Source organism: Malurus melanocephalus, unplaced genomic scaffold (assembly GCF_030028575.1).
Source record: "Malurus melanocephalus ecotype Western Australia unplaced genomic scaffold, MMel_1.1 scaffold_588, whole genome shotgun sequence".
Classification (NCBI taxonomy): domain Eukaryota; kingdom Metazoa; phylum Chordata; class Aves; order Passeriformes; family Maluridae; genus Malurus; species Malurus melanocephalus.
Genome location: NW_026623820.1, coordinates 63,735 through 91,568, shown reverse-complemented (window position 1 = coordinate 91,568; position 27,834 = coordinate 63,735). Strand labels below are relative to the sequence as shown.

At 45.6% G+C, this 27,834-nt stretch overlaps 2 protein-coding genes across 7 annotated transcripts in view; one reads left to right on the top strand and one right to left on the bottom strand.

Annotated features, from left to right (window-relative positions):
* IFT140 (intraflagellar transport 140) overlaps positions 1-9,029 on the top strand; it is a 100,900-nt gene extending 91,871 nt beyond the window's left edge. For all 4 annotated transcript variants that reach the window (XM_057382822.1, XM_057382824.1, XM_057382821.1 and 1 more), the window contains exons 20-30: positions 1,383-1,573; positions 2,624-2,719; positions 3,073-3,205; positions 3,294-3,437; positions 3,824-3,952; positions 4,165-4,347; positions 5,034-5,240; positions 5,401-5,613; positions 5,693-5,859; positions 6,832-6,973; positions 7,496-9,029. In XM_057382822.1, the coding sequence (XP_057238805.1) occupies positions 1,383-1,573; positions 2,624-2,719; positions 3,073-3,205; positions 3,294-3,437; positions 3,824-3,952; positions 4,165-4,347; positions 5,034-5,240; positions 5,401-5,613; positions 5,693-5,859; positions 6,832-6,973; positions 7,496-7,696 (1,806 nt within the window). In that variant the 3' untranslated portion in view covers positions 7,697-9,029. The remainder of the gene's footprint in view (positions 1-1,382; positions 1,574-2,623; positions 2,720-3,072; positions 3,206-3,293; positions 3,438-3,823; positions 3,953-4,164; positions 4,348-5,033; positions 5,241-5,400; positions 5,614-5,692; positions 5,860-6,831; positions 6,974-7,495) is intronic.
* Positions 9,030-9,085: 56 nt separating this feature from the next.
* On the bottom strand, positions 9,086-27,829 carry TELO2 (telomere maintenance 2). Of its 3 annotated transcripts, none has more exons than XM_057382825.1 (20): positions 27,473-27,829; positions 26,777-27,054; positions 26,162-26,230; positions 24,876-25,023; positions 24,473-24,575; positions 23,656-23,724; positions 22,658-22,799; positions 21,304-21,440; positions 20,489-20,577; positions 19,146-19,256; positions 18,408-18,493; positions 18,067-18,164; positions 17,034-17,153; positions 16,009-16,080; positions 15,322-15,492; positions 14,519-14,610; positions 13,615-13,714; positions 13,029-13,093; positions 12,315-12,430; positions 9,086-9,410 (listed from the first exon to the last, which is right to left on the bottom strand). In XM_057382825.1, exons 1-20 carry the CDS (start codon positions 27,799-27,801, stop codon positions 9,307-9,309), a joined length of 2,499 nt encoding a protein of 832 aa, XP_057238808.1. In that variant the 5' UTR covers positions 27,802-27,829; the 3' UTR covers positions 9,086-9,306. The 3 variants fall into 3 exon arrangements, with proteins under 3 accessions (XP_057238808.1, XP_057238809.1, XP_057238810.1); XM_057382826.1 differs by having other exon boundaries at positions 17,034-17,150; XM_057382827.1 differs by having other exon boundaries at positions 19,146-19,253.
* Between the last annotated feature and the right edge of the window lie 5 nt (positions 27,830-27,834).

The window sequence follows — 27,834 nt, the reverse complement described above, 5'->3', positions numbered from 1 at the left end:
TGGGACCCATGAGAAATCCAGGCATATGATCCGTCAGAGGGAAAAACTGGGAAAGAATTTATGAAATAACCCACAGTCTACAGGAAATACTAAATTAGATAAAAAGTAGCAAGATGCTGTGACAGCAAAAATAAGTTTGAGGCCATGTTTAAGGAGACGCCGCATCATGGRGCCTGGATTTGGTAACTCCTGTCTGCATTCAAGGCAGCTACAGCTGGAATGATGACTTCTACCCTTTAAATAGCTCATTACCAGAAAAAATGTTGMTGAACTGGAAAAAGTTCAGAGAAAATCAGTGCAAATTGTTCAACTCTTGGAAGGACTTCGCAGACAAAGAAATCTTGAAAATGGCCAAATAATTAGAATTTGGCTTGAAAAGGTCATTTGCAATCTACAGTTATTTGATGAGTATGAGAGAGAGAGACAGAGAGACAAAAAGTAACTATTCTCAGTTAAGGAAGAAAAGAAAATTCAAACTAAATGTTTGTAAAGGCTTACTGGCAGAGAAAGGCATGAGGCTGAAAAGTGTCAGTGCTTTTTCTCTTGGATATTTAGATCTGTTTGTAGAGRTGGAAAGAAACTATAGCAAAACAAATGGAGTTCTACTGCTTTTTTCCATCTCACAGAATCCTAGGGCAGGCATCTTCCTTTYCCACTTTCTATGCTTTTTTAAATTTGAAACAATAAGAGACAGAAACTATTTTTCTGTCTTGGACAGATAATCTCAATTTACTAAATATAGTGTTCAGCTGGACAGCAGTAGGGTGGAGCAGGAAAATGCTCCTTCCACGGGAGTTAGTATCTCTCAGAGCATAAAAATAATAGTTCCAAATTTGCTGCCCTTGCGTCAGCCTCGGCAAAACCCTCCTGTTCTAATTCTGTAATAAAATAAAATAATAGCATTTATTCTCAGGAATGGAGCTCAGTTGTCCACAAACAGCATCACTGCCTCTGAGACCTGCTGGGAGGTCACAGGGGTTACCTGGCTTGGAGCACCTTAATYCCCAAACCCTGAATGCCAGGACCTTCTCCTAAGCCTCACTCTTGGGTGGGCAGTAGCTATATCCCCACCTAAACATGTTCCCATTTTGGTGATTCACAGTCCTGATGACAGCATTTGATCACYGATGACTTGCTCATGCCACCCCCCTCCCTCCCAGTCAATCCTGTACAATAAATGTCAGGATCTGAGTGCTTTCCTTATTTTTCATAAACATCCTGTTTCCCAATAATGTGCTATTCCAGTCTACATGTATTGACTGAACKGTTGTTGCTTTAATTGCATTGCAATGCCCTGCACTAATAAACTGCTCCGAGGTGCAGTGCCTGGCATGACTTACATGAAGTGCAGTYGGGACTGACAGGTATTTTGGGTGTTCCAGGAGGATGCAGAGCGGCTWTACAAGGCTTCCAAACGGTATGACCTCCTGAACAAGTTATACCAGGCCTCCAACCAGTGGCAGAAAGCCATTGAAACRGCCGAGGCTCACGACCGCGTTCACCTGCGCAGCACCTACTACAACTACGCCAAGYACCTGGAGGCAACTGGGCAGCAGAGCCTGGCACTCACCCAGTAAGCACCAGCTGGGGCTGTCTGGGGTACTGGGAGCCTCCTTCTCCTGTGGATATGGGCAAAGGAGGATGTTTGATGATGACCAGTAAAAATCAATTCAAGTCATTTCCTGTTTCTGGTGCCTTCTATCTCACAGAGTGWAAGCATTCCCAGTGAAACCTCCCAGAACCCTCTCATGCAAATAATGTATAGTGTTGAAAAGGTGAAGAGTCTGTCAGGGCCAGTAGCTAAACCCCACTCATATCATCCAATCCTGTGTTTGTCTCTGAAAAATCACTGCCATGTTTTCCTTCCTTTACCATGACAAAACCATTTATTTGCTTTTCCTAGCAAAAAAAGGAAAGGCTCTCTTTTCCTGAGAGCCCCAGACACAACTGCTGGAGCAGAATCTAGTTGGACTTGGTTGCTTCTGGTATCTGGTCCTCTCCTGTGACCGCTGAGTCCCATGGGGAGTTAGGGGAGCATCATTTTGTTGTCTCRTATTTCTTGTTTCAGATCTTGTTTTTTTTATGAGTTTTCCAATGTGAAAGTTCCCATCACCATCATTCAATAAGGCCAGTTCTGTTCAGAATCAAAGCAGAGTTCTGCTGTGCTCAGGAAAACCCTCTGATGGCCATGGTGGGCAGTGGGGTGGGGAGAGGTGGATGCTGGGGTAAGGGCAGTGATCTCCCAGCAGTGGCAGAGGCTGATGTTGCAGTGGGTGACACAATGTGGATCTTGGGGCTTTCATGAACTGTTCAGCCAGCTGTTTGATGCTTGGGGAACTTCCTGGAATACTTCTTTGGGCCATCACTAGCACTTTTAAAGCATTTCCTGTGCTGTCAAGATCACACCTCCCTTATTCCAAGTGCCTGGCAGTACCATTGAACTTTTATATTTTGATGGTGCTGGTGGACTGCAACTGGTCTTACAATGAACTTACTTACACAACTAAAGCAGTTGTTGCCAGTGTTGTCAGATGATGGCTGGCAAACAAGACTTAAATGGATGTTTTACACAGAAAGTGAGCTAATAAGGAGGCTGTCATTTYACATCTGTTCTTCTCTACAGGTATGAGAAGTCAGACACACACAGGTTCGAGGTACCTCGAATGCTCTCTGAAGACTTACAAGCCCTGGAGAATTATGTCAACAAAATGAAAGACAAGTCAGTGCTAAGCTTGTTCCTTCTACATGGGGCTGTCAGGTCTGAAATRCAACTCTTGATGAGAGCGAGGATGAAGGAGTGTGAATCCTCTCAGTCTCATTCAACCCCTGCCTTATCCACTGTGACCCTCCCACAGCTTTTCAGGTTTATGCTGCACTTGCTCAAGAACTGCCACACTGGTTATCCAGGCTAACCTCCTGTGTAGTGCAGACCTTACAATTGTGACACTTGGGTTGGGGTAAAAGCATATGTTCTAAAAAATRCATCCAGTCTTTAGTTCAAGCTCTCTAGGAGTGAAAAAAGCCTCTGGCAGCTTTTTTTTTTCTGAAGTTAATATACTGTTGCTTTTCCAGGAGCCTGTGGAAGTGGTGGGCACAGTACTTGGAGAGCCAGTCAGACATGGAATCTGCACTAAAATACTACACACTGGCTGAGGATTATTTTTCCCTAGTCCGTGTCCATTGCTTTCAAGGCAATATTCAGAAGGTAAGGCAGACTTCTTCCATCTGCTTCCAGAGTTCTCATTCCTGGGAGGAGCATGGGCATGAAGTAAAGCTATATAATCCCCCTGCAGGCATCTGAAATAGCAAATGAAACGGGGAATGGGGCAGCCTCCTATCACCTGGCGCGCCAATACGAGAGCCAGGACGACATCAAGCAGGCCGTGCACTTCTACAGCCGAGCCCAGGCATTCAACAACGCCATCCGCCTGTGCAAGGTACGCAGCGAGCCCGGACTGTGCCCTTGGCAGCAACCGGCAAAGTGCTGCAAGGAGTTCGTGCCTGTTCTCTCCCATCACACACTGCCTGCTCACGGGCAGCCCATGATGAAGCTGCTTCTGGTTTCTGCTGATGTCTTCTACTAAAGGTGGATCAATAAAGCCTTGRTGGTTTGGAACAGTATTTTCTTGAACAGATAATCAGAAAGTMCCTGAAAGAAATAATCATAATTGAAGCTGAAAGTCACTTGGGTTGTAGAGGTTTTACTCAGAAAGGGGTGACATTTTAATAATGTGTGACAATATAAAGCCACAGCCTTGCCAGCAGTTTGAATTAATAAAATTTGTGTGTGCAGACCCAGAGCCAAACCTTTGCTTTTGAACAGGTGAATAATTTAGATGATCAGCTGATGAACCTGGCTCTCCTGAGCTCACCAGAAGACATGATAGAGGCAGCCTGCTACTATGAGGAAAAGGGGGATCAAATGGACAGAGCTGTTATGTTATAYCACAAGGTAAATATCTTTTAGTAGAAACTCTTGAGCTTTACACTGAAGCAGTTCCTAATGCAGAGGAATGTTTAATCAGCTGTGGTTCTTACCATGTCCTGTTTATTAGTCATTTATTCGTGGTGGGTAATGCTTTATTTAAGCCACTCYAGGACATCCTGTGAACTGTCTCTGTAGTGCTCATTTTAGTCTTTGAAGCCTCATTCCAAATTTTGCAGGCAGGACACTTCTCCAAGGCYCTGGAGCTGGCCTTTGCCACACAGCAGTTTGGGGCCCTACAGCTCATTGCTGAGGATCTGGATGAGAAGTCTGATCCGGCCCTGCTCGCCCGCTGCTCTGGGTTCTTCATCAAACATGCTCAGTATGAGAAGGCAATGAAGCTGCTGCTTACGGCCAAGAAGGTGAGCTGAGCCTTCTGGTAACCTTTGCACAGATAGAGGAGCACAACAGGTGTGTACCTGCACACAGCCATTCATCTGTGCAGTAAACAAATACAAGAGACATTTGGAAAGTTTCAAGATTCCTGTTAAGCCACTGATTCAGGGGCACTGCAGCTCTGTCTTGCCGAAATGCTGGGTRCCAGACCAGCCCTGTGCTCACTCCTCTTTAACAATCTCCTGTGGCTCGYTTTCTTCTATGTATTGTAAGGTGCAGTAGCCCTTTTCTGGACTAAAAACTTTTGTATAGCCTACTCAGAAGTAGTTCTTATGTGTGAAGTACCAAAATATTTAACAAAATCTTCCAATGTATTTATATGTGCTGAAAAGTTTATCATCAGTCAAGCCTACCAAGTCTGACTTGCATGTCTCTGAAAATCTCATGTTCATAGTCAAAATTGCTGAATCTTTAGTGGCACACTTGTGTGAGAACAATGCTGTCATGGAAGAACAAACACATTCTTAACAAATTAAATGGGACAGTGTGTGTCTGAATAGGGGCTGATGTCAAGACACCTAACTACACTCCAGTGTTCCAGAGCATCCTCAACTGCTCGTGTTTGTAGCTGATTTCTGTGGGTTACACCACAAGCAATGTGAGGTATCACAATAATGTTTGCAACATCTCATTGCTCTCTTGCTCCCATCAGTACCATGAAGCTCTGCAACTCTGCCTGGAGAAGAACCTGATCATCACCGAGGAGCTGGCCGAGCAGATGACAGTCTCCAAGGAGTCCCAGGATCTCTCTGAGGAGTCTCGGAGGGAGCTGCTGGAGCAAATTGCTGACTGCTGTATGAGACAAGGCAACTACCACATGGCGACCAAGAAATACACACAAGCAGGAAACAAGTTAAAGGTCAGCCTGGATAGCCTCAAAACCAGGGTGTTTTGAAAAGTAAACTTTGAAACAGACTTCCTACAGTAACCACCCAGATGAAACTTTGGAGCCATCTTGATGATGTTTTTGCATTCACAGTATTTTSCCTCTCCCCCTGTGCCTCCCTTTCCCTTGCCAGGCTATGAGGGCATTGCTGAAGTCTGGAGATACTGAGAAAATTATCTTCTTTGCGAGTGTTTGCAGACAGAGAGAGATTTATATAATGGCAGCCAACTACCTGCAGTCACTGGATTGGTGTAAGGATCCAAAGATTATTGCAAATATCATCAACTTCTACACCAAAGGAGGGGCCCTKGACCGCCTGGCCGGTTTCTATGATGCATGTGCTCAGGTAACGCCCTTCATGTGACTGCTGAAGGCATTTGGTTTACTGGCTCTGGAGCAAGACCATCTCTTTTCTCCTCTTGCAGGTAGAAATTGATGAGTATCAGAACTATGAAAAAGCCCACAGAGCACTGACAGAAGCATACAAGTGCCTTTCCAAAGCAAAGGCCAGAAGCCCTGTGGAACAGGAAAGCAAACTTGGCCACCTGCAGAGCAGGATGAGTCTGATGAAGCGGTTCATCCATGCTCAGAGGTAAGCTGCAGCATGGAGAGCACAGAAACTAAGTGACAGAAATATCACACCAGAACAGCAGTTGTAACAGCACCTGTAGTTTAACAAATAACTTGCAGATTGCTGGGAAAAAAAAAAAAAAAATAGTTTAACAAATAACTTGCAGATTGCTGGGAAAAAAAAAAAAAAAGCTGCTGGTACATTTTTCTAGCAGGGAAACCATAATGTGATTTTTTAAAGTGCCACTGCATTAAAGATGGAAAGGTAACCTGAAAGAGAAGCATATAGAACAAGGGAGGCATAGCCAGAAAGGTGATTATCATAAAATCACAATCACACACTGGTTTGGGTGGGAAGGGACCTTAAATCTCATCCAATTTTACCCTCTGCCATGGGCAGGGACACCTTTAGGGCCTTGAGCATTTCCAGGGATGGGGGAGCCACAGCTTCTCTGGGCACCTTGTGCCAGGGCCTCCCCCACCCTCACAGGGAGCAATTCCTTYCCAGGATCCCCTCTCTCTCTGCCCTCTGGCATTGGGAAGCCATTTCTCCATGTCCCAAGTCCCTCTCCAGCTCTCCTGGAGTCCCTTTAGGCCCTGGAAGGGCCTCTGAGGCCTTCCTGTAGCCTTCTTTTCTGCAGCTGAGCACTGCCAGCTCTCCCAGTCTGGCTCTGGAGGGGCTCCAGCCCTTGGAGCATCTCCATGGTCTCCTCTGGACTCTCTCCAGCAGCTGCATGTCCTGCCTGTGCTGGGACCCCAGCTGCCCCRGGGCTGGGGCAGCTCTGCAGGTGGGTTTCACCTGAGCAGAGCAGAGGGGCAGAATCCTCTCCGGCTGGCCACACTGGGGAATCAGCCCCAGAAAAAGGGGGCGGTTCTGGGTTTTGTTTGGGCTTCTGTCATGAAACCTCATGCAGTAAAAGCTCTTCCCTTTCCTTGGCCTGACAAACTGACTGTTCTCCCTGGGCTATCACAGTTCACTTTTGCCCTTTCCTAGACTTTACCCTGAAGACACTGAAGAAGCAGTCAGGCAGTGTGAACTGCTCCTGGCTGAACAAAACTTTGATGATGCGCTCCGGCATGGCGATGTCCTGGGATTTTTGGTTCAGCATTATGCACAAGTGGAGGAATTCCATACAGTAAGTGAAGTCTTAATTTTTCCAACCTACAGAACCCATATTGTACACCTGTGCAGCTTGGTGTACCATGGCTCTCACAAAGGAATATATTCCATGGTAGGAGCCTAACTGCACAGCAGAGTGAGGCACAGCTCAGGAACTATATCCATATGTTTCATTGTACGCTCAGGGCACAGAGCRTACATGGTTGTGTATTCTTAAGCATTCCCACTGATTTGATGAGGACAGAGGTCTGTCTGGGTGCGTGCCTCAGCAATGCCACCATGCTATGTTTGCCAYCTGCCCAGAGAAGAAAACTGTAAAATTATAAGTACTTGAGGAAATGGTGAATTGCTCCTTCAGGGCAGATGTGCCAAACAGSCCCTGGCCTGATACTCTGATGAAACATGAGGGTGCCAAGTATGAGTTTCTCCAGCTGATATGCTAATGAACTTCACTTTTAATGTGCAAAGCACAATAAATGCTTTACTGGGGCTCCTGTAGCAGTGCAACCCTCTGACAGTRATCTCTGCATTCCTTTAGGCTTATCGCTACCTGGAAGAGATGCAGAAAAGAATTCCAGCCTCAAACATGAGCTACTACGTGTGCCCACAGACTCTGGAGGCCGTGCACCAAGGTGCTGGCATTCCCATGAGCCGAGCCCTGGCCCCAGSGCACACTGGCCACAGCAGCACGGACAACAGGGAGGAGGAAGAAGTGGCTGATGAAGTGGAGGACCCCTGACAATGAATACTTATCAAATGCAAAGCGGACTTTAATGCCAGCTCATTTATTCTGTCCTCATGAGGGGGTCCAGACCAGTCATATGATATTGTCACACAGTCTTTTATTACCAAGAAATTTATTTTTCCTGCTTGGCTGCACAAGTGACAGTATTTGAGTTAAAACATTCTCTCAAGCACAGCATACAGATTCATATGTAAGTCCTGTTAGAAATCTGATTTTAGTATTTTAATAAATTTTMGGCAGAAAAAAATCAGTAAGAACTGCATATTGTAACTTCACTTTCTTCTCAGTACAGAGAAGAGCTGAATAACTGAGGTGGAAACTGTGAGTTGCCTTTCAAGTACAACTTTGATCTGCTAAGGTGCAGATTCCTTAGAATCTGACCTTCTGAAAACAATCTCCATCCTATTTAGGTAGAAACTTGGTTAAAAGTCAAACTACCCCCTCCTTACAGGCTGAAGGCAGACCTTCCCCAACACAAGCTTCTGTGTTCAAATACATCAGAGAGATCATGTGGTGTAGAGCAACCCTTACAGACATCTGGGCTCTAAACCTGAGAGTCACAGAATGCCTGGCTTGGAAGGGACCCTGTATGCCTCCTGTATGCCCCCTGGTCCAACCCCTGCTCAAGCTGGCTCACTCTGAACAAGTGAAGCTTCTTTCTGGAGAAGGAGCTTCACATTAAAACACCAGTTACATCAAGCCACTCTGTAYTAGCCAGATTTTTGGAAGCAAATTCATTCGCTGGGACAAGCAGGACTCAAAGAAGTGAAGCTTAATGTTAACAACCAAGGTTCTGCTCACCTTTCTGCCTGTCCAATTTCTTACCAACYAGCCCTTATACTTAAAATTATTTTTCTTTTTCATGTTTTGTGACTTGCTTCAAAACTTGGGGTGAACTTGAGGTTTCTGAATTGTTTTCAGGAAAGAAGAGTTCGGAGATTTTAAGGTCAAAATCTAAAGATTATTTATTCTTTAATAGAAACTTACTTCTGTACTAGGATTACACAAAAAGAATTCCCTGCTTTATTACTTACTAACCACAGCCCAGCTCTAGCTCAGACCTTTAAGGTTTGACACATTATCAGCTCTTCAGCATAGCTATCCAGTGTTGGCATCCCATCAGCAGTGCATTTCCTGCACCATGCCACCTCTTCCAGCAGCAGACCAACAGCTGCTCCCCCCAACTCCAGCTGYTCAGGAACATGGGAGCCTTTGTAAGGGGTGGGTTACAGTGGCAAGTGGCACTCCCCAACCCTCCTGTTTTTCTGACAAGAAGGGTCTGTGAGATCTTCTCTGTATTTTTAGCCAAGCACTCAGGCCTGCCAAGGTTATAAATAGCAAGGGTGGGGGCTGGGGGTGGGGAGGATGGCAGTGCTCGCCTACCTTCCTGCATCTGTACACGCTGTACCGGATACCCAGAGCTTGCTCAATTGGCCTCCACTACAAAGTGCAGATGTCAAGTCAGGCTTGCTGGCTTACAGCTCAGCACCCTTCCCCCCTCTTCCTCTCCTCCAGCCAGGTGACTGCTGAAGAGGCCCCAGGAGTGCCCGAACACATCCAGCTGGCAAGAGCACAAGGTAAAGGTCATTTTTGTTACCCTTCAGTTAGGAAGGGATAGCTTCAAGTTTCTTTTTCAGGTTCTCCATTAGCAGTAAGTTCTGCATGGCCAGCCTTCTGCAGTCCCCATCAGGGTCTTTCTCCACCACATCTGTAAAAGAAGCAGCCACTGTTAATTGGAGAATGGGAAAATGTGCCCTTAACACTTCTCACTGTTTTTACTAACAATCACAGAACTAAGCAATGGCGTTTGCACCTAYGGCTGGTCTGGACATCAGCACTCGCAGGAACTGCATTAAGCCAGAAGGCAGAAGAGATGCACAAACTTGATCATGTAAAGCAGCACGAGTTCAGCCAAGCCCTAACTGCCACATGAGGTAGTGCTCCAGTCAGTCTTGTAGGAGAAACAAATAGTCAATTAGTTTGAAACACTACAGAAACTGTCTGACCTTGGATTCCATGGGATAATTTCCATGCCAGAATTTGTACTTGAGCCCTTGACCAACACAAAAGCTTTGTACAACTGAGCTACAAGCATGAATGCAGTTTGCAGCTAGAAATCCMCTTTCTCCAAAGTCTAAAGTCTCCACTCTAGTATTCCTGCAATTAAAAATAGTGCTCCCTCCCGAGTTTGGTGTCACGATGTCTTTCCAATGGGGAGAGAAAGAGACAGGTCCCAAGGTTCAGTACATTCTCATTCTGAGAGACCAATCTTCTGATAAACGAGTTCCACACTTTACGCTGCACCTAAGGGTGGTGTGAGGCTATTCCCAGCAACTGTTATTCCAGGAGCCCTTAATGGRCTTGCAAAGTAACAACCAGGATGCACGCAGGATGTCTGAGCAGGGGAGCCTGGAAGAGCAGGGAGTCTGTATGAGGATATCCTGTACGCACGAACAGTGTGCTGGGAGCCCAGCACTGTCAGCCCAAACACATGACTCATGTCAGTGGAGTAGGGCTATTTATAATGCACGGAGAGTTGCACCCTGCTGCTTCCATACTCCCTCTGCACAACACAAAAGGGGAGGTTACAAGGCATATTGGAATAAGCTCAAAAGCTCAGAGTGCTGTTGGTGCTGTTTCTGTTCCATAAGGATGGASCTGGCACTGCTGGCACTGCATGGGAGGCACAGGGCACTGGAGTGTCCTGTTGGTCCTGACACAAACCACACTTGCAAGGGATGGGGAATTCCCTCAAAGGCAGCTGCTGAGGAATCAAAGGGACCATTTCCTAGAAGGGTTCAGGTATTCCCTCCCTCCCCTGGGAAGGATCAGGCTGTTTAACAGCAAGTCCAGCATGGCAACTAAGGGCAATGACGGACAAGTCCAAAGTGGATTCTCACCTCTCCCCAGCTGAAATGTCCCAAACCATCCAGTAAACAAACAATGCCAGGGTTGCAGCCTGAARTTGAAGGGCAGCCAGTCAATCATAGGACACACTACAGCAGTTTGTGGAGATCCCGATGTAACAACAAACTGGAGGAGGTTTCTGGATTTCTACTGATCACTTTGTGTGTAACACTTCCTATCCCACTACTCCTCACTGTGCTTTGACCATGGCAGGAGAAACACAGATGCTGTAAGCTGAAACCCCGTGTGGCTAAAAGGCACAGCAGTGAAGGTCCCATGTCATTCCCAGCTACAGCACTGCTARTACATTACATTTCTTGCAAATCTTGTCTGGAAGAGTCATGAACCAACAGCAAGTCCATGAGCTCAGACCTGTGATTAAGTCACAGAAGCAGGTCTCTAGTGTCAGAYTTGACCTGTTGGAGCAGTAGGGAGGGCCCAGTGCCTCCCTGTGCAGCCATTACAACAAACAGCAAAGGCACAGCCCAAGAAGCTGGTGTATTTCAGGAAGCAGCTTTAGAAGCACTTTAAATTGCATCTGACCATATGTGGAGCTGAGTTCAATTCTTTAAGGCTTCAGAACGACTCCTACTGCAGTTTTCCTTTCTCTGTTATACCCACAACAGTTATCTTACCCTGCTTCCATTCCCACCAGGACCAAACATGCAGCTTTCATGCAAAAGCACTAGATGTAAAGAAAGGCCTATTACACTACCTAAAAGCATGGGAAGATGCTACTATCATGRTTATTCTACTCCTCCTCCTCAAAATAACTCACTGAAAAAAGATTATGCAAACCCTCACACTGGAAATACATTCCTGAAAGGCTTCACTAAGTAACAGCAGTGTTAAATGCAGAGACAAGCAGATTCCTGAGAGCACCCTGTGTCATGGGAAAAGTAAAGTCTTCAGCCCCACAAGGCAGCTCACTCCCTTTTAAAAGGCACAGAGCACCCCACGTGCCAGAATCAGAGGCCAGCTGGGTCAGCGATGCTTCCTGCTTGCTCCCTGTGGGAAGCCACTCACYGAGTGTGAGAATGGTGAAGGAAACCAGAAGAGGGAACCATAAGAATCACCTTCAGAACACACTGAAGGCTTCAGCATTAGCTCCTCTTCTTCCTTCAGCTCACCGCAGTATCTGAATACTTACCTGTGCAGCTCCAGCTTGCCAGAACCCACAGCATGTGTTGACATAAGGTGTGCTGGGTACACAGCTGGGTACACAGTGCTGTCTTTTGTAGCTTTTTCTTTCCATCAGCAATAAGCTAGAGATTGGGCCATACTCCTCTTCCTCCTAACAACACCCCCATAATGAGCACATAGTGCAAATGGGCTGTACAAGCCTTGTGTGTTACTATCATAGCCTGGATGTAACATGCAATGTAACAACACTTCYTGCAGCTTCATGAGATTGGTGGCTGGATGCTTAGACAGAGAAAAAGGGGGCACAGAATGTCTTTGCAGATTTTTCTGGTTGGCCTGTGAAGATAGTCACAGTTTGAAATGCCATATCCAGCTCTCAGCTAATGGCTCAGGTACCTTAGCGCTGCACCCCACAGCACATGGGGGGCTCTACTTGCTGATCGTGCAGATTTCTGGTGCACAATTCAAGGACATCACTGCTGCCATCACAATAAATGAGATGCTGCACCAAGACCGCACCACTGTCCCTCAGCACACACTGATGTACCTCACCAGGTCTTACCTCCCAGCCAGGACTGAGTCTCCAACAGCTCCTCTGTCATRTCTGCCAGAATCCGCTCCACAGGGACACTGAGCAGCAGAGAGGAGATACAGGACAAGAGGCCCTGGCGCACGTACCTGTGGAGAAAGGACTGAACTGGTTAGAGCCTGCAGCTTTATGCTCTGCATTGATTTCACCTCAGGGGGTCTCCAGTTTCAAATGGTATGATGACTTTTGCCATATTCCTCCTGCTTAGAGGTGGAATCTTGCAGTGTTCCCCACACAGAGCCCCTGCCATGCTGTGCATAGGAGTCTAACACAATTCAGAGACCAGGACAMATCTGAGAGCAAAACAGAAATTGGATGTTTACAGTCTTTTGGCTACATGTCTTAATTCTTTTCCAAGGCTGAATGCTGGAATGGAATCTAAARTTTTCTGAGCTCTCTGAGTAAACACACATGAAACTATCACATGGACAAGTGGTCAGGAAATTTGCCAAGCTTTCTATAGGTAATGGCTGTACTGCCACACTAGAAGACACCGGCCAAGTTCATGCGTTGGGCTGGCATTAAACTCAGTTATAAGAACACACAGCTGGAGGAGAGCACAGAGTTAATGCATTAAGTCACTGACACCCTGAGCCAGGTGCTAGTCTTGGTCAAAGATAAACCATGACTGGAGGCTGGCTCACAGATGATCTTTAAAAATGAGAGTAYACAATCACAGTAACTCACGAGTCCGTGTGGAAACGCAGAGCCCAAACAAASTCCAGCAGTGCCTTTCCCATTGCTGTCACTGCCTGCAAAAGAAGATTGTGACAGCACCACTGAACACCATGCACACTGGCCTGTAGAGTTGGGCCTTGAGACATATTGCTTATTGAATCACAGCATGTCCTGAGCTGGAAGGGACCCACAAGGGTCATGAATCCAACTCCTGGCCCTGCAAAGGACACCCCAACAATCCCACAATGTGCCTGAGAGCATCGTCCAAACGCTCGAACAACGGTTTTGTTAAGATCAGTGCTACAATTGAATCTATTTTAAAATGAGGCAACTTTGGCAGTAAAGTGAAATGATGTGCCCAACCCCCTGAGAAGTTGACTGTTTTTCTACAAGAAGCAAAAGGTAGTGCAGGAGTGGCTTGAATCCCATGTCTCATTTCTGACCAATTTTTCCCAGCCCATTTCACAACTTCTCAGACCACACAACTCCAACTTGCTAACAGTCTCAGTGCAGCAGGCCCTGAAGCACACAGCTGTTCCAGAAGAACCTCAAGCTCCCAGGCTGGAAGTCTCCACTGCTCTCTCCCCTTTCTTACCACAGTGTTGACAGCCAAGTACATCAGGATTGCTAAAGTGTGGACCAGTCTTCCAAGGACTAAGTGATCTTCCCCCAGAAGATCAAATGTTGTTGAAGGCCTGCAAGTGCAAGACACAATTGTGTGGCAGTGAGAAGACTGATCAGTGCCTCTTTGGAACAGTCAGGAGGTTATGCAGGGGAACTGTCCCCCATAAGCCTGAATCCTTACAACAGTCATTATACAGGCACTACCAGGTTAACACAGACCAGAGKTGTTTGCTCTCGTCTTTTCTCCCAGAGCAGTATCTTCTACTCTTACAGCAGGTATCACACATTCTACCAAAGGCTTTACTTGGAAAGACCTACAGGCAAAAGCTACCCCCAATGCCATACCATTACAACTGGTATTACAATAATCTTGATTATCATGGAATCAATTACTCAGCCTTCCTTAGGTTAGCAAAGACTTAAGGGACTGACAATAAACTATGTCCTGTGCCATATACTGTGGCCAGAAKGACCAGTGCAGGTGACAGACCCAACCTGAGGCAGAGTTAACTTTGATTCAAGACTGCAGTCTGAGCTGTGGTGTGTGTGAACCTTCCACAGCAGAGGCTGAGCCAAGACAACTCACGTAGTACTGCCAGAATTACTTGCCTGTGTACTGGCTGAGAGATTACCCTTGGTGATGGATCTTCAYTTCTGCAGGATCTTACATACTCCTGCCCCACTACACTTCAAAGGTTAAGTTCCAGAGACCCCTCCTCCCTAAGCTCTGTGATGGACCCAAGTGTCAGTGTGGTGTCATTGGGCTCCTGCACAACTCCTGGGCCTGCTGCTCTGAGGCATGCAGGACAAGCAGAAAAGGTTCACTCTGGCAGTTGCCACGCCCACATACCACATCCTAAGGTGTTCACACTCACCTGTCAAAGTGCTGAATCAATGGGAAAAAGAAGTGCCCAGCAACAGAATTGAACTTGTTTGGGCTGGAAGCCAGTTCCACATGAGACTGACCCTGTCCAAGAGAAAAATGAAGTCTAGGCACAAGGTGCAGCACCCAGCTCTTCCACTTCTCTGGACACTGTCAAGACTACAGATTCCTTGCAGCCAGCCCATTGTCAACCACTGCTTGCACACCTATGATGACTAGTTTCCCAGCTCACTTCCCATTTCAGATCTTCTCCACACCTAAACCCTTCAATGCAATATAGCTCAGTACTGCTCAGTTAGATGCTGGAACAAGCATCTAAGAAGAACATGCAGGGGACAAAGGAGTTTTGGAAAGCAAATTCTCCAGGCTCAACCACAGGGGAATTCTGGAAACTAGGAAAATGGCACCAATTTATCTCCCCAGAAAACAGGAAGGCTCAAGACAATGTAGTCCAGAGGCAGCTAATCTGATGGAGACCCTGGGATCTCTGAGGTGCATTCATAGCTCCCTGCAGTGGCCAGACAAGCTCAGAACAAGSACAGAACACCAATTATTCCTCAAAGCCAGGTAACAAATTTTAAGTTTACCTTCCTCTCCCTGCCCTGAAAGGAGTACAGGAGCTGATACTCTGCATCAAGAAACTCAAGACTCTGTAACTTCAAATATATATTTATCTGACTTTCCTTTGTATTGGGCTCTCTTTCACAGGTATTTTGCTCTTTCCAGACAAAAATACAGCAACTCCGAGTGTCCCTATTTTTGCTGGATTTGACAATAGKTTGTTTCTGGCCTCACCATATTAAATCTCCGAGTTTTGCCTTTGATCCTCTCATCAACAATTCTTCTCCAGTCCTTAGAGCTGTCACTTCTGGGAAGGAGCTGGATAGAAGTCTTTTGGGCACCATAAGGCTTGGTCTTCCCATGGAATTTGGGGCAGGACAGTTCCTGAGCTGCSAAAACCAATACCTAGATAAAACAAAGAGAGGTTCAGTTAAATATAGGCAATCCCTAGGGAACAACAGTCACCTGCACCCACATTGACAGGAGCAACACGGCACAACAGGTTTAGAGTGAAGAACAGCAGGAAACCGACCTCCAACAGCCACCTGGCTCCAAGGGACTGACCAAGCACTTGGTCACTTAGCCCTGAAACTAGGAGCAGTGGCTTCTTCTTCAGACACAAGTGTGGAAGGAGTCACAGGCAGATTGCTGTCCTTCARGAAGGGAAGATAAAACAGACTGATGATGTGAAAGTAAACAGGGCTTCTCCCAGGCAAATGCCCAACACATGCTCTGCACTCTGTGGGGAGGGATCCCTGGGTACTGGTATAGCAGGGTTACAAATGGGGAATGCCAGGCATTAATAGTAATGTAAGAGATTCCCATGCCTCTGCCTTCTCCCATGAGGAATAAAAGGTAACACCATTATACCTCAGCACTGGTGCAACAGACAGAAGGAAAGTGGGAAGTGAYAGCACTCACATCAAGGATGTCCATGCGCTGACGGAGACTGTAGTTCAGAGAGTAGAACTGGGATGTCAAGTACTTTGCAACCTATACAGAAAAATCAGGGTACAATGAACACAGACCCAGGCTGGAAACAACCTTCCCTTTAACTCTAAAAGCACTTCATTTCACAGGTTTTGCATCCTGTTAGGTAACAGAAAGCCTCCAAGAGAAGGGAAGAAACATGCTGTGGTGTAAACAGGTGAAATTCAGACACTTCCACTTCTAGATTCTCCCAGAAGACTAAAATGGCAGATGAGACTGGTCATTCTTCTCTCACTCCTACACAGAGGTACCCAAACAACTGCCACAGCAGTTAAGAGATCTCACTCTRGAGAGATTTAACCCCCCTTGAAGTGGGTTATAGGAAAGATGGAGGGAAGCTTTTTACTGGGGCCTGACAGGATGAAGGATAAAGATGTAAAAYGCAGAGGATAGATCTAGATGGACATAAGAAAGAAATTCCTCCCTGTGAGGGTGGTGAGGCCCTAGCACAGGTTGCCCAGAGAAGTTGTGGCTGCCCYTGGATTCCTGGAAGTGTCCAAGACCAGGCTGGATGAGGTCTGGAGCAACCTGGTCTAGTGGAAGGTGTCCCCGCCTATGGCAGGGGGTTGGAATAAGAYAGTCTTTAAAGACCCCTTTCCACCCAAACTATTCTGTGATTCCCTGATTACAATCACAAGTCAAGTCTTTCTCTGTAGAAGSCCTTTGTGCCTCAGCTTCCCTCTATGTGAAACCCTTCAGTACAAGTACTTATCCGATCTGCCTTGTCAGGTACACTCAAACCAACAGCCTCCAAACAGTTCCTCCAGTCTGACACGGTTTTCTTTTTCCTATGGTTCAGACATTCTTTGCAGATTCTTCAGAAGCATAAATGTTGTCAGATGTGAACTACCTGTTCTAACCCACTGACAGCTCCCTCTRCCAAATGAGAGACTTCAGCTGCTTCAATTTTTGCCTGTGCATCCATTGGRAAAAGGAAAGTAGTAAGACGGACTCACGGGTATTGGGTCTGTGGTTAAAACAGCTACTTGAGCTCTTTGACGAAGCTCCACAAAGCCTTCAATGCAAGTCTTCTCCTCCAGATGCAATAATATTTTTGCCAGCTCCACACTAACCTGCTTAAAATATGAAAGAGGAATCACATCCCTGACGGTGTTTGTTTTTTTTCTCATGGGATTTACACACCACTTCTAACGTTTAAAAAAAGACAAGGAGGCATTCTGTATAGGCAACATGTCCATTCCTCAGGAGGGATAGARAGCATATTAATCCAAAGGACATCAGATATATTTCTCAAAACCCTGAACAAATCCTCCRTCTGCCAAATATCTGTCCACATTCACTTGGGCTTTTTGGAGAAGTGGTAGCATCATGACACAGAATGAACTGTCACTGTAACTGATAGGTTACAGGGTACAGTACCACAGTGCTCCCCCTTCTCAGGTGGTGTCTCTGACACATTCAGGTGTTCACTAGYAGGCAGTGGTGTGCACACATGGTGACCTTGTCCCAGGTTCCTCTCCCCTGAGCTTTTCATTTTGACCAATACAATCCAACTACTCCATCCATTGACATTATGCTTGTACAAGCAAATAGGGAAAGTTTATTTGATTTTGCTTCCCTTTCCYTTGGGAAGTAATAGTTGAATTGAATTTCAATTCAAAATCCAAAATGGCTGCTCTGTAATCAGCATTTCTGGTGTTTTTCCTGCCCAGCACAAAGCATGAAGCTTCCTCACACTGGCAAGCTCTACTTGTAGGACGTTCCATTCTGAGCACTGGAGCTGTGAGACAYCAGAGTGCTGCCAGCACACTTGCTGCTTCTCTTTTCCATTGTGCTCTATAGCCTCACCTTCAAGGCAACTATTTCCTTCTACTTCCAAGTTGAAAGCTTGTGAATGTGTACCTTTAACCCAGCTACACATTAGCCTGGCCTTCTGCCTCGACTGGCATGTTTAATTTCCTCAAAACTGCAAAGGGATAGGCCCTCTGGTACTACAGCCCACTGACAACCTGGATCACAATACTTCACCTCTCTTACTGCTGCTGGATTCTTCCGAACCAAGCTGTCAAGAGCCTTGATGGTAGCTTCCCATTTGTCCAAATCTTCAGATCCTGATCCAGTCAGAACTGTAATCAAAAGACAAACAAAAGTTATTAACAAAATGGCTGTGATTTGATATACACCCCAACATCCTCCAGCCAATCATTTGTCGTACAAACAACCTGCATGACCAGCATTATGACCTAAACTGAAATTACTAAAAAATTCTACAGCTTCTTCAAATTAGCTCAGAAAAAATAAACCTACACAGAGTTCACTCTCCCAGGCTCAGTAAGAAACAGATAAAGATTCAGTCCAAAATCTCCTACCTTCAATACAGTCTCGGATATACACAGGAGCTTTAGTTTTTAGCTCTTTATCCTCAGACATGTCRTAAGGGATGAGATCATCATCACTGTAAAAGAAATAAAGGCAGGGGTTTGTTTTTCAGGTGCATATGTTCTTTCTGGCTTTCCCCAGATAGCCACACAAAGAGAAAGAACCAGCACATGCACTGTCATAACCTCATCACTCCTGTATCACTCAGCAAACTGCTGAAGTCTGGCCTGAGAGGGGTCCTTGGRAGTTCTAGGGAAAGAGTAGTTTTGTGACCAGATCTGGAACTGGATCTCCTGGTCAAGCGCAGCAAGAAGTTAGCCGACCAAGAGACTAGAAGCTGACTCTTGAGATTTCATTATAGATTGATATATATATATATATATATATACACAAATATACATAATATATACATATATATATATTGATGTATTTATTTATATAGTGACAGAATAAAACAGGGCCACTCTTAAAATGAGAAAATATATCCAGTTTCCAAAAAATACACATCTAAGTCAAATGGAACAAATACAAYAGTTACACACAACGCGGGCCTTGTCTAATCTATTGATTAGTGCAATTTCCTATGCAAAGCCCCACTCTGCTGCTCACCACTCAGCACAACAAGGTCAGAAATCACAACCATTGCCAAGAAATGCAGATATCGACAGATTCTTTTTCCCCACATCTCCCATTTATTTTCTATTTCCTCCCTTCTTCTTGCCCCATACCTGTCAAGCTCAGCATCCAACTCCTCATCTGGCATCACAGCAGCTGCTGTATGGGGTTTCTCTTTACTCTCTGATATCAGTGGCAGTGCAGCATTTGTTTTCTCACTTCTGCTTGTTGTGAGGAACAAGAAGTTTTAAAATGCATACAGTAACAGTCCTTACAAGAAAGAAACTACYCACCCTAACAACCCTTGCTGCCTACACAAAACAGCAGATAATTATTCCTGCTCTAGTTTCACACTCAGCTTGGCTGACACAAGGAACAAAGTACTGGGAAGGAGCATGGAATAAAGGGAGAAAAGAAGCAGAATCTTTTACAGAGGAGCAATGGATTAAATGAAACTGGCTAATTTGCTGTGTGCCCCTGCCAGTACCTGGGACTGCTAAGGAAAGACTTCAATAACCAGATTATATTGATCTCGATTTGAAACTGAATGAAACTGAACTGAGAGGTTTAGATTGGATATTAAGAAGAAATTYCTCCCTGTGWGGGAGGTAAAGCCCTGACACAGGTTGCCCAGGAAACTGTGGCTGCCCCTGGATCCCTGGAAATTCAAGGCCAGGTTAGACAGGGCTTGGAGYAACCTCATCAGGTGAAAGGTGTCCCTGCTTATGGCAGGGGGTGGAATGGAATAGGCTTTAAGGTGCCTTTGAACCCAAACCATTCCATGATTCTACAAAATGGGAAAAAAACCCATCTTTAACCATTATTGACAGACATTGCCAATAGGATGAATACAATAATTGAGAATACTTTTTCTGTGGACTTTGACATTGTCCTTTCATCTCTCTGCTTCTCAAAAGCTGCCTCTAATAGCTTTCTATGCTGATCATGCCTCTGAAATGGGAGCGAAAAATCTTTTGTACTTCCCTGAAGTGCTGGACAGCTCCATCCACTAAYAACACTAAAGTGCTTCATTCCTCTGCTGAGCAAACAATGCTTCAAAGAGCCTCAGCAGATGCTCTGGAGGTTAAGAGCACTGAAGAGTCAGTCTTTAGAGCAACAGATGCAGCAGATTTTTGTCATGAATGAATAGGCTGGAGGCATACAACACAAATGCCAGATTTCCAAGAAGCAAACAGAAATGCCAATTTGATCTAACCCAGGGCACACAAGATCCCTGCATCAGAGTTTCACCACATGTGGCTATCAACAAGCAATTTTACTACATATTACCACTGGAATTATGAATTTAATGTAATTAAATCACATTGCAAGAAGGTGCACTATGATGTTTAAGAATACGTAAAACATTTTGAATACTCTACATAGTTCTTATGTGTAAAGGGAAAAAGAGGTGGAGAAGGACAAAAAGATGGCATGAATAGTAGTAGTAACTTACTCATCTTCTGGAATGCTGAAGACATCACAGAATGGTGGAGTCTGCGCCAGAAAGGACTYCAATTCTCTTGTTTCATCATCTTCTTCATACTAGACATTCAGAATAACTGTTGCTGCATTCTATCACTTACTGCAAATATACCCGGCATTCAACACTTCACCCTTGTACTGCACATGGACCAAGTCACAAGCAGATGAACCCTCATCAACTCTGTTTTGATTCCTGCACTGCCAGCAGCAGCAGTAGCAGCAGGCTGCATATGTGATCTTTGTCCTTGTATTTAAGAATAGTACCTGATGAGACACTGTCTGAATGTTATTTCCATCTTTAAAACATTTAATAAATGTGACAGGAGGGATGTGTCAGGCTTTTAAAGAGTTAATGTGATTTAATCAGATGAGTCACATAAATTGTACTGGAAAGAGCCAAGCAACTATCTCCATGTCAGTCTTGAAAATCCCAGCTCAGAACAGGCCTTCCTACCATGCCWGGGACTGAATGCTGACCACAGGCTTAAGTTTGAAATTCCCTCTCAACTCCCATAAATCAGATTCTGATTCCCTCATGTAATAAGATAAACTTCTATTACCAAGTTTATCCTGACCTCTGCCAGCAGATTGCACTCCTGAGGTAACTCTCAGCCACTTGGCCATTTTCTATACAATTGTTTTGTGTAAACAGATTCCCTTTTTGAGGGTGTAGCTTCCTCTCCTTATTTCATAAAAAACTGCTCTAATGCCCTGCATCATCTGGTTTATAGCCTTTACTTCCTCTTAGCCCAGTACTCAAGTCATAAATTTCATTAAAACCTTCACCTCGAACTTCAGGACAGGCCCCTCTGTGTTTATCTTCAAGCTGATGCTCTCTGCCACCACCATTCCCAAACGCCGTACTTGTGGCAGACTGCTGTCCAAGTGGCATTTCACACCCTGCATCATGCTTGTGAGAAGCTCTGAAACAGCCAACAAACAGTGCATGAAACAGTGGCAGAAACAAACAGCAATCTTCATGTGCTTCCCTGGGGACAGCTTTAACCAATCACCCCTCAATAATGGATAGGAAGAGTCCCTGAACTGTGGCTTYCCTCTCTGCAAGGGCAGTGATGCCSTTCAACACCAGCACAGCAATCCACACCGTTCCAAGGGCTACAAAGTCAACAATACATTACAATATAATCTAAATTTGCAATAGTGTGCTTTTCACTGAAAAAAAGGATGGTAAGTCAATCTTTAGTTTGGTTTTAAAGTATTCAGAGTCACTTAAATATAAAGTCATGTTTGAGTACATTACAAGTTCTAACCAGTACAACCATCACACAGAGATAGATACTTGCCTAACTGGTTAAGTTCAAACAGGCAGATAATACAAGTTTTTCTCAGATCTGGGGAATACTGGCTGCCAGCCTTACCCAGAAGGCTTACTGCTCTTTGTGCTCCTTTATCTTTTCAACAGCTGTCAGACAAAAACCTGACTATAAAACTACACAACTGGTAGTACGTATCAGGTCTCTTTTCACTTAAAGAACAATTCATTCTAGAATGAAACAGGTGAACAAGTCCTAAAGTGAACCTTCACATCCCACGTAAGTCAYACACACACACAGTAACTCTAGACATTGTACAGATTTTTTTTTATTGCAAAAGAATCAAGAGATTTTAGGCCAAAACCCCAGTGTGCTATGCACTGTGCAGGCACAGAACAGGAGGTCCATGCCAGTRACTCGTTACCCTGCTCACCTCACACTGAGGAATGCACATGGACAGTCAGACACCACCTAACAGCTTTTTACCCTCAGATAACTTCCCTGCCCCTCTGGAGCTGCACCCATGCTCCAAGGTTAAGCCTATACATTACAAATCACACCATTCCTCTCACTAGTCCCAGAGTCAATCCTTGTTTTCCTGTGACAAAACTTCGAAGCTTTTAAACCACTGCTCAGGTAAGAGCCTTAGGGCAAAGATAGGCCTTCTTCAATTCCATRGCCTAAACTTATGCATTTGGAATTATATAATAGTAATGCTAAACASGATTTCAGCACATTACCCCATCTGTCCAGGTGAAAATGGGACGATTCTGTTTATCCACAGATCAAAACAAGATGTTTTTCAACTTACTATAGTAAGACTCTTGCCTAAACAAATCTAAGCCCTGYTTATCATATAGCCTCACCTTGTCTACAGCTCTCAATTTCAGGCTCCTTCAGATGGGAGAGGCAGATGAGGATGGCCTTGCTAATATACAGCTGCTGCTCAGGTGGGGAGTGTTTCACAGCACTGTTGCTGCTCCAGGTCTCCAACAGCTCCTGCAGCACCTGAATSAGAGAACTGATGTTGACCTCAAATGGATATTTTCTATACAGAGGTAATTTTTTGAAGCACATTTTATTCTCCCTACAAAAAGAGCTCATTTTGTGTTTCAGGGCCCAAAGTGTACTGTGCTAAYCACCCAAGAACTGCACCTTCACTTAGATATTGTTAAATATAATGGGGTTTTAAATTTAAATGTGATAAATGTTTATTTCTTATTAGTAAATATTACATGCAGTGCAATATGTATTATAATAAAAAAACAGTATGATATTATATGGTTTTATTTATGGTTAGTACAATTTTAGATAGCTGTCAGTACTTCCAGATAATTTTAAAACATGTAAACAGTGGAAAAAATWATAATTTGACAAAATGGTAGAGATTTCCAGATATACAAATTTCATATAAGTTTCATCATACTGCTGACTTGGAGAGGCAAAATATCTGCCACCCCTACTGTGGAAAATGTAGATGAGAGTGATTCTGAAACATCAAACACTTGGTAAACCGACAACTCCTCACCAACTTGATCCCTTGCTGTCATGTACCCAGCCACACAAATAGGGTGACAGAGGAAGCTGGGAAGGACAGAGGACATGGGACATCTTTCAGAACCCAGCCTAGTTTTGCTATTTGGAAGACAATTTACCAATTAAATATGGAAAGTTAATGTAAGCAGTGAAGAAGGCTTTGATTTGTTTATCACAGTTCACTTGTGATATGGCCAGGCTTCCCTCACTCTCATGAACAGCAACCAGAAAGTCTGAGAGAAGTACCAAAATTGTGCACCACCCAGACACACACACAGAGCAGAACATTCTCCATCAGACACCTCATCAGCAACTGGGTGAACCTTACTCTGAGTAACAAGGTGCGCCGGAGGTTGTCCAGGGACAGGTAGCCAAGGAGATTCTGCAGCACTGCCGTCTGCAAGGAAAACCACAACTCCTGCTTCAACTGGACATAAAGCTGTCATYCAGCAATGACAAGTGTCTGTTTTTACCACACTAAACCTCATTCTGAGGGACTGGCTGACAACACTCAGAGACAGAAAAGCAAGCAAATTTTAAAAAACAACCAAACATACAGAGGCAATTGCTGATGAAATACGTGAAAACCATGACAAATACAGTACAGTATTTTTACCAATAAAACCAGCATAGTCCCAGGCAAACATACAACTCACAAGTCTAAAACAACATCTCACAACAGCATCACAAGCCACAGAACAGTTCCTAACATCTTGTGACAAACTTATGTGCACAGGAAAAAAACCCAACAATCCTTGTCTCATGTCTTCAGTCTAATTCTTATCCCTGAGGGTGGGTCATGTCTGTTTCAGTCTCCTCTTTCAGAGTCTAAAATAACTGAATGTCTTCAGCTCCCCAGAATTCTGAAACTATGTGCAAATAACCACGTGGTTCCAAGAGTACAGTAGTTTTGCTAATCACCATTGACCCTGAGAGAGCACATGAATCCCATGATTTCAAAGCTCCTGTTCACTACTCCCTCTCTATTASACTCTGCTGTCAGTGAATAGCTGAACACATGTGGAGAGACTGAGGACTCGTTTTGTAATGAAGTTAAACCTTACTCAGGAAGAATAAGAACTTAGCACACTGGCACTGGGGAAAACCCAGCACAACTACACTGCTGCTCCCCACTGAGTTCTCACCGTGTGGCTATATTGCAAGAGCAGCATCTTCTGTGTCACCACAAACTGTGCCTTCTTGTTCTTCACAACCAGGTTCCCCAGTAATCTGGACAAGGCATCTGCCCTAACAAGATAACAACAAAACATCAGAAATCCATGTGATTGCTGTCATGCTGTTCTTAATCATAGGAAAATCTGAGAGCAGTTATTTGCAACCAACTCTATAGCACACCTCTAAACACAAATAATGGCAGAGAATGTTTTCACTTGTTTTTCCATTGCATGTCATGATGTGGATTCTTAAGAGATGGTGATGGCTCTCCCTGAGAGGCAACAATCAACTGTCTTATCCCTTGAGTCTCTCAGGAAATGGCAGTGTAAAAAAGATCACCTACACAAACACAGAACCTTTCACAGYTCTTACCCGGGTGCTCTCTGCACAAAACCAAGGACCACTGCTTCCATCCAGCGGTCTGGCACACATTCCACCAACCGCCAGCACATCCTCTGCCAGATGCAGTCTGACTTGGTGAGGTCCGTCAGGTGGGGCACCAAAACGCCCAGAATTTCCTCTGAAGCAGAAGAGAAAACAGTAAATACCTCAGACAGGCAGGACTAGTGCAACTGCATTTGAGGCTGACATGAGAAATTAAAGATCTTCAGAACATGAAAAAATACGTTTTTTCCTAAATTAYTCCTATAGTAGAAATCAGAATAGAATAATGGAATCATTTGGGTTGGAAAAGCTCTCTAAGACCATTGAGTCTAACTATAACCCACCATTGCCAAGGCCACCACTAAACCTTGTCTCCAGGTGCCACATCCACATGGCTTTTAAATTCCTCCAGGGATTTAGTGACTCCACCACCACCCTGGGCAGCCTGCTCCAATGCCTGACCACACTTTCAATGAAGAAGTATCCCTTAATATGCAAYCTAAATCTCCCTTGGCACAGTTGGAAGCCATTTCCTCTTGTCCTGTCCCTTTCTCYCTGRGAGCAGAGCCTGATCCACACGTGGCTGCACCCTCAGGGAATTGCGGAGAGTGAGAAGATCCCCCCTGAGCCTCATCTTCTCCAGRCTGAGCCCCCACAACTCCCTCAACTGCTCATCAGATTTGTGCTCAAGCCTCTTCCCCAGCTCTGCTGCTCTTTTTTGTTCACATTCCAAAAAGAATCGGAGAACTGACTGGTAAGGGCCAACCTAAGCTGCCTAAGGAACTGGCAGTATTCCTCTTCACAGTACAGAGCCAGAAAATATTTCTTCTTCTTCCCCAGCCCTCTTAACTACTGCTTCAGTGGCTTCCAAGTGCTAAGCAAAGCCAACCAGCCAGCTACTCCCACAAGAGGGCTACTGCATGTGGGCAGGACACTGGTATTTACAACACACTTTCAGGCAAAAAAAGGACTAGAAGAGCATTTAATAGTCACGCCCCAAATGGCAAAATGAGATGATTCTCATCATGATGTTCTCTCCATCAGTTTTTGAGAGAACAGGTCCCATTCATATCAATTGGCAGAAAAGCACCATCAYCTACATGCAGCTGAGCAGCCTCAGAGAGCAGAGGGCAGCCTGTGCAGCRCAACTCAGAACAGCTCCAAATTAACTTGCTGGTCTCCCACTCCTTCTGTTGATCATTATCACAGTCACCCTCCYATGTTAATACACTAAAACACTTTCCTCCTCCCCAAAAGAGCATAATAAAACTCACTTTGCCTTCCATGAATGCACACCTTCCCCAGGACATGAGAAACAAAAGAGATGGAGCAGTCCAAGCCACCTGGGATAAAAGAGATGTGAACTTACCAAACACTTTACCAGCATCCTCCTACCAACCTTCTGGAGGAGTTGCACTTCCACAAGTGCTGAATCCTGAAAATCCAGCAGCTTACTCTTCAAGCTTCATCTCTTCCTCCCTCCACCTGCCTTCTGGCACAAACCAGCACTCAGTATTATTTACAGCGACAGGCAGAAGACTAAAGCAGCTCAGGCCCACTTTAAAATGATGGTAGCAATGCTACTGGTTAWTACAGTACCACTCAAATCTCCCAAACAACTCCTTCAGCACACACCAAGTGACCACAACTAAGCTTTAGGAACAGATGATGCTCGTTTAAGTTTGGAGGATTGCTGCTTTCATTGGATTCTGAAAGGTCTCAGCTATCTTCCTCACTCCTGGGACCTTATGCTTTTAGGATAGCCTGAAGGGGTACGTKAGGCTCTGCAACACTCATCATCTGTATTTCAAGCAGCAGCCATGGGGTCCATGCACACAACACTTCRTCAGATAAGGTTACCCTACAGTACAGTTGTCCTGCAGCCTTACCCCGCARAGAGTCCGAGATCTTCTGCAGCACCTGGAGAACTGCACCACCCAGCAGAGGGAAGTAGTTCTGTGGGAAGAACACTGGTGGGTTTTTTCCCTGGAGTTTATTGCTCACATGCTCAGGCAAGCACACGATCTTGTTGAGCAGGGCTTCCTGCAGCTCCAGGCAGCCCACCTGGGCCTGCTGCTGACAGATCTCCCACAGCAGTGCTGACATCCGACCCTCCTGCAGGAACTGCTCCAGGACCCCAACCACCTCCCTCGGGTCAAGGCCAGGGCTGGAAGAAAATAACTGTAAGTTTCTGTCTCTTTTAAATGGTAAAAATAAGATGTACATGCCATCACTTTTCTGTTGTGGTATCACTACTGAAATGCCGCTGCTCTGTTACACTGTATTTAAAAAATAATCAAATTAAAGCGACTTTTATCTCTTTATATCTGCAGTTTCCTCGGCTCCAAACATTCAGGCCCTTCTGCAATCACTAGTGAAGGAGCTCTGTGGCTCTGCAGGACGCACAGCACTGTGTGGGGTCTGAAGGCACTCAGGGCAGCGCAAAGGGCTCCCCGCGTTCACCCACATCTCCGTCCCTCTGCACTTCAACCCAGCCSAAAGGTACAGCCAGACATCCCTCCTGCGCGCCGAGAGCAGGCCAGGGGGAGCCCGCCCGCCCGCCTGCCCCGGGGAGCCGGACTGACCCYGCGGAGTCGAGGGCCTCCAGCAGGACGCAGAGGACAAGGCCGGGCGGGCCCTCCAGGAAGCAGCGCTGCCAAACGCCCTCGGGCCGCGCCGCGCCAGGCGCCCGGGCCAGGCTGTGCAGGAAGGCGCCGAACAGCGCCCGTTCCTGCTCCCCGAGGGCGGCTGAGCCGCCCGCCGCCGCAAGAGCGGCGCGCACCGCGCCCAGTGCCGCCGCTCGCCCCTCCCCGGCCCGGCCCAGAGCCGCCACGGCCTCCCGCAGGACGGGCTCCAGCCCCGGGTCCAGAGCGGGTCCGGGTCCCGGCCCCGGCACCATTCCCTCCGCCGCCATCGCGCTGAAGGCAGCGCGTAGCGGCCCCGCTTC